The sequence below is a fragment of the Cyprinodon tularosa genome, unplaced genomic scaffold, assembly GCF_016077235.1.
Source record: "Cyprinodon tularosa strain WSP-4 unplaced genomic scaffold, ASM1607723v1 ctg31, whole genome shotgun sequence".
Taxonomy (NCBI): Eukaryota; Metazoa; Chordata; class Actinopteri; order Cyprinodontiformes; family Cyprinodontidae; genus Cyprinodon; species Cyprinodon tularosa.
In genome coordinates this window covers 2,951,166-2,965,854 of record NW_024039019.1, presented here as the reverse complement: position 1 = coordinate 2,965,854, position 14,689 = coordinate 2,951,166, and the positions used below count along the sequence as shown (strand labels likewise).

The 14,689-nt window shown below is 36.8% G+C and overlaps 1 protein-coding gene across 1 annotated transcript; it reads right to left on the bottom strand.

Moving 5' to 3' along the window:
• Nucleotides 1-1,749: 1,749 nt before the first annotated feature.
• Nucleotides 1,750-10,875, bottom strand: pcolcea (procollagen C-endopeptidase enhancer a). The gene is made up of 9 exons (XM_038292243.1): nucleotides 10,618-10,875; nucleotides 7,393-7,501; nucleotides 7,065-7,323; nucleotides 4,578-4,702; nucleotides 4,050-4,186; nucleotides 3,698-3,972; nucleotides 3,538-3,615; nucleotides 2,044-2,214; nucleotides 1,750-1,949 (listed from the first exon to the last, which is right to left on the bottom strand). The coding sequence occupies exons 1-9, from the start codon at nucleotides 10,701-10,703 to the stop codon at nucleotides 1,819-1,821; spliced, it is 1,371 nt and encodes a 456-aa protein (XP_038148171.1). The 5' UTR covers nucleotides 10,704-10,875; the 3' UTR covers nucleotides 1,750-1,818.
• Nucleotides 10,876-14,689: the final 3,814 nt, after the last annotated feature.

Here is a 14,689-nt window from a genome sequence, read left to right as displayed (position 1 = left end):
TAGACTACATGATCTGCTAAAGACCAGGAGGGACTTGCAGAGGCACATATGTGGTGTGGGGTGACAAAAAATGTATTTAAATGTTAATAATCTGAAAAAAATTTAAATTTAAATTATATATATATATATATATATATATATATATATATATATATATATATATATATATATATATATATATATATATATACATATTACAAGAAAATATACAATGCCAGAAAATATACTGAATGCGGTTTTATTAAATGGATGTATAACTGGACGACAAACCTGAGTAGCTGAGTATCTTTGCCAAAAATTTAAAACAGAGGTAAGTAAAAGAAAATACATGAAATTCCTTCAAAAAGCTATATACTGTAGACAAAAGTAATCAAAACTACACTTAAAGATTGAATCTTTAGTTAGAAAAAAGCACCTCTTTTCCAAAGTAGTTCTTTAGATATCCTGGGGCTCTGATACAGTTCTGTGATCTGTTTAAGTTATTTTGAGCAGAGGCACGGATTGAACAGAATGACAGCTACAATACATTTATTAACATATTGTATTTACCCTGACTAGCCATAAACATAATATGTTTACATTTATATACCATGCAGTTTAGTAAAAAGAATCTGATCGGTAAAATGTAAAAATTATGGTAATTTTTTTTTTTTGCTCAACTTCTTAACCTGAAATTTGCTTGAAATTTTTGTGTCGTTTCTTTCTTAATGTTTTCATTCGACATACTTAGCAATAAATCTGATAGCACTGAAAAGCCTGCTTATTTACCAAAATGTAGAACCGTGCTTGTTGAGAAAAATACATTTGCGGTTTAGTAGCAGAATTTAGTACATACTGTAGGTTGTGCCCTTTCAAAAGCTTTCCATTACATGTCTGCTAAGGTCAAATAACTGTTACCGTAGTTGAGGCAATGTGATAATCTGAAGTAGCATGTACCTCACCTGAAAAGCTTCTAATCTTTTGAGGTAGTTTTTTTTTTTTTTCTTAATGCAGAAAGATGGTGAATTCGAGATTCTGCAACAGAATCCCACATTTCCCCTCCTAGGAATTGAACTTTATCCTTTTAGAAGACATTGGTTACCTCCACAGAATGGGGTTTATCAACATAAAGCCACTGATCTTCTAATGCACTATTGAGATGTTTGTTTTCTAAAGGAGGAAACTGTTGAATTTCAAACACTTAACCAGAGCAGTAAAACAGGATTTTTGGAATCAATCCACTTTCTTATTTTTTAAGTCCATGAAAGCATATTACTGAGTTATATGGGAGCATATAGGCTGTGGAAAAATCTCTATAGACAGAGTTTTATTCTATTCATCTGTATTACATCTAGCAGTTTATCATCTAGCAAATTTGCTTTATCCTCTTTAATCTAATGTATGTCTCTTTTCATGCATGGTCAAAGCTAATTTCACAGCATTAATAGGATTTATATATGAGGTTATGAGTTCCACGAGGCCTATTATTTTAACAGTTTTGCTTCTCATCATTTTTTGCACAATTATACTTAACGTTTTAGCCATTAATTAGGACAAAATAGGTGCATTTCCTTTTATGTCCACACCGTGGAGACAAAGTAAAGACCTTAACAAGAAATTACTTTAGTACTCAGATGTTTGAAAAGTTGTATAAAACCTTTATTCATATATATACACAACAAATGAAAACTCCAGTTGTTGATTGATAAAATAATGTTTGTTCAAAGATGTATATAAAATAATTGTGTCTTTGTATATATATCTATAGTGCACTTTGAAGAGTTCTTATTTTATTGAGATTGTAGATTTAATTTCCAGACCAGGACAGCAGTACGGGTTTTAACATGGTTGTTTGCTGATGTTCACCAACAGTCTGTGGTGCGCAGCTTTGTATTGAGCAGTGAATGCACCAGGTACCAAAGTGCCACGTCCAGCTTCATCCACCTGACCCATTATGATGTAGTTGCCACCTAACATAAGAGGGAAGGGAATGGATACATGTTCTCTTAATTTAATGCAGATATTATTTGGATATTTGTTTTTATCAATTCAACCAGGTATTACCTCGACTGATCAAAGGACACCTCTTGCACTGTGACACAAGCTTCACTGCCATGGTCTCTCCAACCTGTGTGATGGTCAGGCGTCCTGATTTGTAGGTCTTAATTAGGGAGACGTTAATTGAAACCGTGCCTCGTGGTCCAGGAGACACAGAGTTAACCTTCCCAGTTATCACTGAAAAACAAAGAAGTGCTCAATTAAAGACACCATCTCAGTTCAAACTACTGTGCTCTTTACACTAATTGGAGAGAATGCAAATAAAACACCTGGAGTTTATCCTTAAAGTAGTAGGACCTCATATTGAAGATTTATATATAAATAAATGAAACCTTAATTGTTTTCTGTTTTTTCCACTTTCAAAAACAGACATCTACGGTTGGACAATTATTGGGGCCCTCAATACTTTAGGTTCACACAAATACTGTTATGATGATAACTTTCAAATTATTTTTCCCCAACTTTTGAAAGTTCTTTCAAATGTTGGGGAAATATAAACGTGCTTCTAAACATGTTAAAGCCCTTCCTCCTGAGAGCAAGAATGGAACTTAAGATTTATTAACTTAACTGTCTCTTTTTTATGAGGACAATATTCCTCTTAAAGCAACCCATTTTGATAATTATCTGTAATTAAGTTCTAGGTATCTAAAAAAGATACATATTTTTACTAGTAACAACTACAGTACATAAAGAACATACAGTAAGTTTAAAATCTATACAATCTGCTAGTAGGAAGCCATTTTGAAATAGATTTTTCAATCAACAACATTTTTAAGGGATCTCCAATGATTTTACAGGTTTAACATGTGAAGGGTCTTTCACATCACATCATAATAAAATTATGATTGTCAAAGTTGCAATTCTAGATATCTGAGTGACAGAAATATCATATTAGCCCCCCACCAAGTGTTGCCCCGAAGCAAATTTAGATTGAATTAATCTAAAGAGGTGAAATCAGAAATAAGTTTTTCCTTATGCAGATAAAATCCATCGTAATGGCTTTGTAAATTTCAACTGCTCAGAGAAACTTAAATGATACACCGACATGCTATTTTTCCTTACAAGATTTACACTGGGCAAAATGGTTTGTGTCCATTTCCCTTTGACAGAAAACTACACCAGCTACTGGTTGTTGAAAAGCTCAATCTATGTGTGATTTAATCAAACCACAGAATTAAAGTTAAAGTATTGGTAGCATTTAGCAGAAATCTAAACAATCAGATGACATTTATAAAGAGTCTAATTGTTGTTATGCAAACTTGGCGACTGCAAGCTGCTAGTCTTTGCTGAAGTTTTGTACTAGTGTGCTTCAAAGATTTTATATATGAGACAGGTGAGAATCAAAAAGTCATGGTTAAGAAATGTAAAGTTCCTGAAGAGGTCCACTATTATGATAAATGCATTCATTGTTTTTTGAAATCTTTTGTTAAAAGGTCATACATACATCTTCACCAGAAATGCCAAAAACTGTAAAGGGTAGTGGTTAGAAGACATACATACCAAATTCACTAGAGCAGAAACTGGTCTTAATGGTTCCATCTCTTTTACAGGCTCTGGCACAAAGTGGGTTTGGACGACCTAGAAATGTGAAGAACACGTAACGAGTGAATTGGATCTAAAATTGGAATCTTCTAAAATGTCAACTCAAGTCTTCTCCCACCTCCGTTCTTATTATTTCGATTTCGTGTAGGTTTTTTTGTTGGAGGAGTTGTTGTGGTGGTTGGGGCGGGTGGCTGCGTCGTGGTTGTAGCGGGTTTTTCTTTTTCAGCAGGTCTGACTCGCCCCGCCGAGGCTCCTGTACTGGGTCCTGAGTCGACAGTCATGGGTTGAGAACCACGGGGGATGCTGCTATAGTAGCCAAAGAATCCATCAGATGTGACACTGAGGTCAGACACAAACTGAACCAGCAGTTCGTTGCCACTGGTGATAATGGGCCTGAACAGGAAGAAGAGCAAAGATTAAGAATAAACTTTAATAACACTTAGAGCAGACTTTAAATTATGCTTTCTTACTGAGGGGTCTGATCACCGCAGTATTTTCCAATTAGGCGAGAATCATCTCTCTCTCCTCCGTTAAAGAAGGCAACATAGTCAAAGCGACAATAGGTGTCAGCCTCCAGGACAAATTTGTCAAACTTCACCTGGATCACCTGGTAACCACAAACAACATAAACAAGCTTTCAACATGGCTGAATGGAGGAGTTATCTTCTAGCAAGAGGAAATCTCAGAATCTGTGAAGTGAGCACATTGATTATCAATACGACAAGAAAAGCATAAAATAAATTCAGTCAATTTTTTTACATTAAGAACTGACCCCATGCTTAGGTGCCCCTGCCAAAGAACTAACTTTTTTTTCAAAAAACATGTATGCTGTATTCAACGCTTTTTAATCTGGGATTTAAATGCTATCCATCTCAACAGCATTCCATCTGTTAAGATGGGAAATTCTCAAATATAATAGAAGATTTCTTAATTTTGCTCAGGTCCACATAAAAGCTTTGGATTTTAAAGATTAGTCAGTGTGAAGCAGAAACTCAAACCCTGTTAGGTTCCACAGTGATGAGCCAGGAGCAGCTGGTTCCTGGTGGGTACTTCTTGTCAGGCCAGTTAGGCGTCTTGATCTCTCCCTGGGATTTTGTCATCTTTCCCCCACAGAATTGTTCATCTGAAAACAATGAATAGTGCACTGATGATGAGAAACAGCAAAATTTGCTCAGTGATGTGTTAAAATTTAGGCGTGGAACCAGGCTGACTGTATAAAATGTGTTGATTAAAATTACACTTGCTAAACAAAAAGGGGACTTAGATAACCATTTGATCGCTGGTCTTCTGCTCAAACCAGACTGTGAAGGTTAAAAGATGATTCTTTTTTTAGGAATTACTGTGCTGTCTTTTATTTAATGGTGCTTTAGTTGACCAAACTTTAAAGTCAGTTGTTTATGCATCTTAAAGTTCAATTCAAATCAGTTTATTTATATAGCACCTATTCACAACATACGTCATCTCAAGGCATTTTACAGAGACAATTCAACCACATCTTAGAGTCCACATAAAGTTTTCTATCTAAGGAAAACCAGAATTAAAAAGATTAAAAAGTTAATTTTAGGCTGCATTGTCTTATTCTAAAACAAAGCTTTGTTTTGTTTTTTTATTGTAAACTCATTCTTGGATTTGAAATTTTAAAAAGTTCCAGTAACTGATAACCTCGCCAGAATATAACTGGATGGATGGATGGATGGATGGATTATAGGAAGGAAGGAAGGAAGGAAGGAAGGAAGGAAGGAAGGAAGGAAGGAAGGAAGGAAGGAAGGAAGGAAGGAAGGAAGGAAGGAAGGAAGGAAGGAAGGAAGGAAGGAAGGAAGGAAGGAAGGAAAAGTTCCAATTATTTTCAGTTTAAGTTAAGAGATGTTTTCTTCTAAAGAAAATAAACATATAACAAAATCAAAAAGTGTGTAATTTTATTGTACTTAAACTGACTGTTGTTAAATTCATTCTATTATTTTTTTTCTGATTTCAGGGTCATATTCTCCCTTTATTTTTGTTTTCCCCTGCGTCTATATTTGATATTTTTTATGTGTTCTCCATATAAAGTTCTCCGAAACCTTAATATGACAACGTGAAGCTAAAGAAAATTTTTTATACTTCTTAAAAGTAGTGTTATAAAGCCTACAGTGTCTGTGAGTCTATGATAGGAGAAGCTGATTATTGTTAGAAAGAAAGGGCGTTCTTACAGGATACCTAAGCCTTTACCTTTTAACCTGACTTTAATTTTACGTAATTATCTTGGTTTTTCAGAGTAAACTTTTTTTATGAATTGTAATTAGTGTCATTACTTCTTACTTTCCTCTATTATAAATTTTTAAATCCTTGTGAAGCCAAAGCTCCCTAAACTTTTGATTCTCTTGTAATTATTGTGTGCAGATTTGTCACAGAAAAAAACAATGATACGACAGGAAGGCATGTTTGCATAACATTTCATAAACTTAAAAGATACTGCAGAATTAGAGTCATGTGCATTTCATTTTCACCAATTAATTCCCTGCTCTTTATTAGACAGGAGATGATCTTTATCTCTTTATCTGCCCTTTGCTTTTGGGGAATTGGAAGATCGTTACCTTTTTTAAAATGCATCTAACACAGTAGATTAGAGAACGAGATCTGCAACTAAACAATTATTTTAGGTTCCCTGCTTGTTATCCTTTGTCTGCTAGATATAGGCGCCAGCCATCCTGTAATTGCATATATAGCAGGGATAGAAAATGGATTGATGGATTTATCCGACACATTTAAACCACTTTTATAATGCTAAAAAATTTAAGGAAGCACTAATTAACTTTGCAGCTATCTTTCTTCCCCTTCCTGAAAAAGGAGAATGCCTAAAGTGACCTAAACTGACATTAGTTCCACCTTTTAAGGGAAAAACTGTGTAACCACCAGGGGGCACTCATATTCTGTGCGCAAACCATTAAAGATAAATCCCCAGATGGTCAGGTGATCCTTGAATTTAAAAAAGACAATAATTTAACACACACCTCCTAGTCCTTATCCGAGAGGACATGAACGCCGCAAAACACTACATCAGAGAAAACACAAAACATGATGTGAATTTTTAAGGATCCCAACAATCAAAATAGTGAAAGAAAACTACACCTTTAATGCCATTTGGTGCTAATAATGTAATCAGACTACTTGGATGTGTAGTTTCTGACAAGCTAAAACGTCTACCTCTGTTTGACGAGAAAGAAAAACTCCTCTTGCGCCATATAACCTTCATAACCCAGCTAACTGTTGAAGCTATAGATCATATTTAAATTTACTTTAATCTTTTTTTCTGCCTGACAAACATATCCCTGACGTATTGTGTTCTCCTTCTCCAGTTTATGTCAAGTTTATCTTAGCATGCTTTTTGTTATTTTTCCATCCTTACTTTATTTTCTTTAAAGGCAATATCCATCATGAAGATTTTCGAACTCAAACCTGAGTAGAAAAATATCACTCCTTAACTCTCCTGAAGTGTAACCACATACCATTTCCATAAGGCTTTGTTCCGCTGAAATAGGCCAGAAACCCTCTGCTCTGGGTCTCTCCATCTGTCACCATCTCCAGCGTCATGGTGTTTGTGGTTGATATCTGAGTGCCGGGTCGGAAAGTTCCGCAGAAACGACCCAGTTTTTGTACCAAGTTGGATTGTCCATTGTAAATATCAAGATAGTCGTAGCGACACTGTGACTCAGCCTCCAGGTCAAAGATGCGGAAGGAGAGTGTGACAACGTTACCCTCTGGAACCTGGAAACCAGAGGAAACGTTGTGAGTTAGCGGACTTAGTAACTAATAACTATTTGGATTATCACTCACAGATATACGCCAGGTGCATTTGGTGTTCGGTTTGTAGAATTCGGGGAACCCCTCGCTGCCAACAAAACCTGATTCAGCAACCAGGTCTCCTCCACAGTAGAACACAGGCCTATAGGATAGAGGTCAGAAACATGTTTAATGAAGAAAAGAAGCAAAATCCGACAAGTGTGGTGGGGAAATAGTTTTAGCCCCTCTTACTTTCATAATGTGTAAAATCCAGTGCATCAAATTGCCTAGAGTTTAAATTAGAGACCGTACAATAAAAAAACAACACCATCATGATAACTGAGGTCATCAGATAGGGCACAGGTAGTGGTGGAGAAGCTTAGTTGTGAGTATAATGCTATCATGTTGGTTTTATTTACCAGGGGAAGGAAGATCATTGCTAATCGAAAGATGAAAACCTGTAAGCAGCTGCACCATATTTGGAGCAAATGTTCAAATTCCAGCTGGAAAACGACTTCAAACCTGCAGACAGAGCTACAGTGGAATGGTTGAGACCAAAGGTGAATCATTTTATATGATGGCCCAGTCAAAGTCCAGACCAACGTCAAAGAAAAATTCTGCAGCAAAAACTGGTGAAGATTCTCAGTCATCCAGGTCATAATCATTCCAAACAATCCACTGGATTGTTTGGAATGGAAAAGAGGCGGTGAACTCACGTTTCAGCTTTCAAAAACATACATGTTTTCGAAACAAAAACAAGGTTTTCTATGGGCTACTGTATAAAACCTCAAACACCACCAACACCATTCTTCATAGACTTTGTCCATGTAATCCAATACCTGGCTAAAATGCAATGGGCAACAGCATCAGTTTCTAAAATTCTAAAGCTGATATAATCCTACCCTAAAAACTGGTTGTTGTGACTGAAAATAAAGATGGTTTCAAAAAGTTCAGAATCGTAATAAAAATAATCAAAAAACAAACAAAACAAACAAAAAAAACCCAATGAAGTATATATTAAAAAAAGGCCTGAAAAGAGTCAGTTGATATGTTATTGTGAAAATTACAGTAAAAAGAAAATGGTAAACATGGGATCTAGTCTGCAAACCTGATTAATAAGGAGAATGTTACAACTCTAATCATAAACACATTTTATTATTCTGAAAACAACAAAGTAATTAGTGCACGTTCTTCTTGGTGGAGTTCATTATTTTTGCTATGCTCTTTATTTTCTTCTGTTTTCTGTGATTTTGATCTCTTTCGACTTTAAAAACAGAGACATACTCTATGACATTCTGACATGAATCCTGGCATCAGGATAACATTTTTTGGTATATTTTGCAAAAGCTAATAGTTAAGCTTCCACATAAAATGTTTTACTTGATGTTTAGGGATTTTTTTTTTTAGTATAAGTAAAATAAGCAAGTTACTAATCATTCTCCAAGAGTTTAGATTACTTATCTTTTGTCTTGTCAGGGACAACCAAAGGGAGGAAAAAGGGCAAAGAGGAATGACAAGAGTGAAGTCTAAACACGTCTGGATTTGAATTTTGGCTTTTGGGCTTCAGCCTTCAAGGGGGTATTACTCACAGCATTCCAGTGGAACAGATTTTAGTGAATTTGAATCTGTAGCAAAAATTTCTAAAGAGAAATTACATTTGGAAAAAAACAAATTTAAAAATCTTTTTAATAATGTTCACATTTTACTTATTTTATAATATTTACTACTCTTTTTAAAGGGAAGCTGTTTATTTAGACATCAACCTGCTAGAAACAAAAATATCTGGTCTCTGGAGATAAAGGTCAGTAGATCTGCAGTGTCCAGATGTATCCTCTGAAGGGATGTAGTGATGACCCCCAACCTGCTCAACGCCCACTGTGCATGTCTGTGAGGCCAGTGTAGAGATCTGGGATCGCTCTATGAGGGAGGTCAAGGTTTCCCAAATGTTAGGCTGTCAAAACAAGAGGTGGGCTGCAGGACTGAAAAAGTGATTCAGGAATCCATTAGATATCAACCCTATACAATACCTGTTATATATTTTCTATAAAAGCATATTTGATTTATTTTTTAAAGGATGATATGAAACTCTCCAACACAAGGTCATTTATTGTTAAGCTGTGGGGACAATAACAAAAGAGGTTTTACCAGCTTTGCACATCCAAAGACATTTTTCCAACAGCCGCTTGGGCCCCTTTAGATTGGATAGATAGGTTTAGGTTTGGACTTTGACTAGGCCGATCTAGTACATGAACCTGCTTTGATGTGATAGTAGTCTTTGTTGCAAAGACAAAACCCTTAATAACAGTTTTAAGTCTTTTTATATCAGCATTTATCTGTGTTTAGCGTCACTTGCCTTCCAATCAGTTCAAACCAACTTCTATGTTTCTTCTAAAAGCATGATGCTTTGCAAACTATCTTTGATGGTTTTATATCATATCCCTGTTTTGATCTTTATCCCTGATTTGTTGCTAGTGTGTTGGTCTTCATTGTGCTGTTTGATGCCCAAGCTCCACTGAAAATCTTTGGGCTGAGAGGGGGATGATTTAATGGTCCAATACTCCCTTTATGTGGGCAGAAGCATTATTAAAGTTTATCATTTACTTCATTAATTACTTTTATTGTTTACTCTTGGTGAAAATAAATGTGGTTGCAATGATGGGCTGTAATCAAAGCAAGAGCGAGATTTATGTATATGTGTATTTTAGATGGTAAAGATGGTGGCATTAAAGAATACCCATAATGGCAGTCACTAAAATTGGGAATCTAACAGTCTTTAGAAAGAGTAAATACAGGAATAATGGACATCTAGTTTAAAATGGATTTTACAGCTAACTGACAGCATCTAGTGATGCTTTAATTACATAGCTGCATTTCAGACCCTGTCAGAGGTAATTGCAGGTAGGATTTCATATTGCAGGATAAAATGTTCCATTGTTTCATCTGTCATCACTTACAGGAATCAAAACCACACCAAGAGATTATTTCTTTACAGATGAAGCCATCACATACTTGGCTGTCTTAAGGACTCAGACTCTAGACCCCCAGTAAAGTTCAATGGCGGCTGCATACAGCAAAATTTTCCACAGCATGTGCCACGTTTATTTGAGACATAAGGATTCTCATCTTTGGTAGCATCATATAACCCATCTGAAAACCAGAGAGGAATATATATTGAAACCAAAAGTTCAAGATTTTCTTACATTTGTTCCATTGAAAATCTCTATTGCTTGCAGTCTTACAAATAAATATAAATGCAACTCCTTTCAAAGTCTACTTTACCTGGTGAAATTGGTGTCCTGAGCCTTTGTCTGTCCCAAACTAAGGGCCAGGAACAAAAGTAACCCCCACATGCAGTCCGAGCGCATGATGATACAAATCTTGCAAAGGAAGCAATGCAGACTGTTGCAGCAAAGAGAAAAGGGGAGCAGGACACAGGAGGTGAGGACAGTAGGGCGGAGGGAGAAGGAGGGTTCGGTTAGGGTAGGCGGAGAGAATCAATGAGTGGTTAGGGATCAGAAAGAGTTTGGTGGAGGGGGTGTTCAAGAATGGATAGAGATATGAGCAAAGATCTTGGAAGGAGCCTATGGAGAAAGAGCAATGAGGGGGGGATGGCGTCAGCAGCAAAGGGAGGAGAACCGTTTAATAGAAGCCAGATGTTTCTAGAAAAACTTGGGGTTCAGTTTATGGAGCGGACATCTAAGAAAGAAGGAGGCTCTAGTTACTGTAAATAATGAATAGTTCTACTAATACCTAAACTGTTATCATAGTCGAAAAGTAGTTTAGAAGGTCACTTAACTCATTCTAGTCTAGTCCATCAGTAGAAGGGAAGCAAAGATGGAGATGGAGCCAGAGGCTGTGTGTGGGTATTTAACAAGTAGTCCATAAATATTTGCATTCCACAGCAGACTGGAGGTTAGACATTTCAAATAGGAAACAGGGAGCTACTTCCCCATAAAGTCATTAACTGTGGTCATCTAGGTAAAAAAAAATCTCCTCCCACAATGTCCCAAACAAAGGCCCAAATAAAGTCCGCTCCATGGGTCCCTTTGGCTCCCGCCGAGTATCTACTTACCCCCACAATTCAACAAAACCAAAATAACACTAAAGAGGGGTTGAATATTTTCCTTTCTTTTAAATTCCCGAAACAGACCTACATTACTGAGACCTATGTAAGAGACAGTATTTTAAGGATAGCAAAGGCCAGTCCTTGTCATACCCTTTATCAAACACTACAGCCAACTGGATGAAGCTAAATAAAAAGAATAAAGTAGCTGCTACAACAAAAATGCTATACAAATTCCTGGCGATTGGAAAGCTGGAGAAATGAAAATTCCCTGGTCCGTCTGTGTTTGTGTTAACCCGGAGTCCTGATGGGAATCAGCAAGAGTAGGAATGCAGGAGTGTGTTTTGCTAGGGGGGGGGGGGGGGGGGGGGGGGGGGGGGGGGGCACCAAGTGTACACACAATGGCTCAGCCCCTGCCATGATGTGTGGGAGCAGTGATCAGAGCCAAGACTGTAGGTTTCCCGCAATAACTGTAATGAACTCCCCAAGCTGGACCCACATTCCTTCTGAAAAGTCAAAAAGAAATAGTTGTCAGAGTTCAGGCCAGTGGGGGAGTAGATGAGTGTGGGGAAGAAATGGGTAAGGGTGGAGAGAAAAGAGGGCTTAGTTTTAGACAAATGGAAAACAAGCCTAAAGCTATCTGACAGAAAGACAGATTAACGAGTAGAGAAGCTGTTTTTGACTGAACCCCGGCCTGAGGTCATGTTCATGTCTCTGTAACAAGCAACTGTTTCCATTGCAATTCGCCTTCACATTATGTGTTAAGAGATCCAAGCTGGTCATTTTATTACAGTCTGCAGAAAGCATACTGTGTTTTTTTTTCTCTCTCTCTCTACACGCCCTACATTTTAGAAAGACAAATTATCCAATTAAAAATCTTTTTGCAGAGCGGAACGTCTTACCAATAAATGAAAACAGAAGCACATAAGTCAGGTTTTGAAGAGAAGCTCATAAAAACAATGACAACATGAATGTCATGTACATTTTGTGATTCTAATGATGGTGGAATAATGATAAATATAAAACCCGAGCTATCATTTACATTTGTATTTATCACAGATTTGTATAGGGTCAAAACTATACATATAGGTTAAACTGTATATATTAATAAATATATATTTATCAGTTCTGGAACAAAAAGCTGAAGCTATATAAATTAGTTCTGTGATGGCTGTGATTTCAACCTTCTTGAAAATGGTGAATTATGCTTAAAAATTGAGGATACAGCAGGAAAAACAGAAGCTGAATTCGGCCAACAGTCTAAAAAAATGTAATATTGTGTTAAAGTGTAATATATTTTTCACTCATTTCAGAAAGTGAAACTGTTATTTTATAAAAAAATTATTAAAAACAAAGTACTCCATGCTTTTATTTCTTGAAATTTTAAAGATGATGGGTTAATAGTATAGAAAGCCAAAAATTCAGTGTCTCGAATGTAGCATTAAACCATTAAAAAGGACGTTTTCAGCACAAATGTCAGACTTTGGAAACGTGTGTTCAATGTGGACTTGATTACATAATTGATAACATACTACTCCAAATCATCTCCTGCTATGGAATCTTCCCACTTGTCTTTAAGCAAAGATTTGCATCTCCGGTCTTCCTCCAGACTGTAGAAGCTTGATCCCAAATAAAATGCATATTTCACTGACCTTTTTTTTGCCATTCCAAACTGCCTTGACATGAGTTATGTAATTTTTTTACCCCATGTCTTGTATTCCAGCTTCAGTCCAATATTTATGAAGTGTCACCAAAATCCTGGGTAGATATCCCTCAACAACCCACTCAAGGCTGAGGTTCTCTGTGTTGCTGGTGCACTTTATCCTACCAGACTTCTTTCTTCCACTTGACTTTCTGTTAATATGCTTGAATGCAGAACTATGTTAATAATCTAATAATCAGATGCTTCAGGAATGACCTTTTGTGGCTTACCCACCCTGTACAAGCTATTGCTAACTGTCTTCTGGAAATCTGTCAAGACAGCAGTCTTCCCCATGATTGTGTTGCCTACTTATCCAGGACAAGAGTCAGTTTAAAGCCTCGGAAAAAAATTGCAACTGAGTAGAAAGTGACATCACGAGTTTCCCAAAAAGTTTTTCTCTTTTTTTCTAATTATTCTAAACCTTTCTGAGATATTGGGTTTAATTAATCTTATTATCTGAAAGCCAGAAATGACAGGCATAAGTTTTGAATATTTTACTCTATGCGAAAAGTTTAAAACTAGGCTTAAAACTTCCCTTTTTGTAAAGCTTTTAGTTAGACTCCCTCAGATTATTCCGAGCCACCTCTAAAGTTAAGCTGCTATAGGCTTAGACTGCTGGAGGACATAGGGACAACTTTTCACCATTTTGCTTTATTCTATCTCTATTCTCCCATTCTTGAGGATTTGCCAGTTCAACCTCTAACTTTATGCTCTCTTCTGCTTTTTCTCATCATACAGTAGTAGCTTCATCTGGTCTGTTCCTGTGTGGATGTGACACTATCCTGGAGAGAAACATCAGTTGGGCTGCTACAATCAACACCTTTGTTTAAAGAGGTTGGAGCTTGGCCTGTTTTTTAATTAATGTAGTGCATTTCTCTTGCTGTCACAAACTGTATGTGCTTTCTTCATCCTCTGACATGGAACTGGCTTAGGGCTTCTCTGCTTTGTTGTGCCACTCCTGGATGTGGCCATCTGTTGAGCTAGGTGACAGTTATCTTTTTGTATCTCTGCCTCTGTCTGTCTCCTTGACCCCCAATCGACCGCTGTAGATGGTCAAACTGAGCCCAGTTCTGCTGGAGGGTTCTTCCTGTTCAAAGGGAGCGCACCTCTCCACTGTCGCTACATGCATGCTTGGTGTGAGGGATTGCTTTTGAGTCAATGAGCCAATGCAATCAGCTGGTTTTCCTTAGATAGAAAACTTTGAAGCAGTTGGACTGTATGATCTGGTTGAAATCTCTCTGTAAAGTGACTTGAGATGGCATATGTTGTGAATTGGAACTATATATCAATAAATGAATTAAAAGATGTTTTATTAGATGACTGACAGCCATATACTTAAGGTGAGACGCCAGTGTGGGAATGGATAGGACTGGGGTGAATCATTTTTTTTTTTTTAAACAAGTTTTTATCCCAACTCGTTCCGCTTCTTTTTGAATTAATGGTACATGTCATTTTTTGTTTCAGGGCGACACCTTGTGGTGAAGATTTAACACTACATCTAATTGAGCATTGACTTTCTTCTTCCCACAAATCTGCTGTTTCCAGGTTTCATCCTATTAAAGAATGCGCTCGTAGTTTACGCTGTT

What these genes read in the sequence shown, in the direction of transcription:
- pcolcea (XM_038292243.1), bottom strand. Translation starts at nt 10,703, where the DNA reads ATGCGCTCGGACTGCATGTGGGGGTTACTTTTGTTCCTGGCCCTTAGT. An exon ending in TCGAAATAATAAGAACGGAG is followed by an intron (nt 3,616 to 3,697) that starts GTGGGAGAAGAC and finishes TCACATTTCTAG; the next exon opens with GTCGTCCAAACCCACTTTGT. An exon ending in GTGTCCTTTGATCAGTCGAG is followed by an intron (nt 1,950 to 2,043) that starts GTAATACCTGGT and finishes CTCTTATGTTAG; the next exon opens with GTGGCAACTACATCATAATG.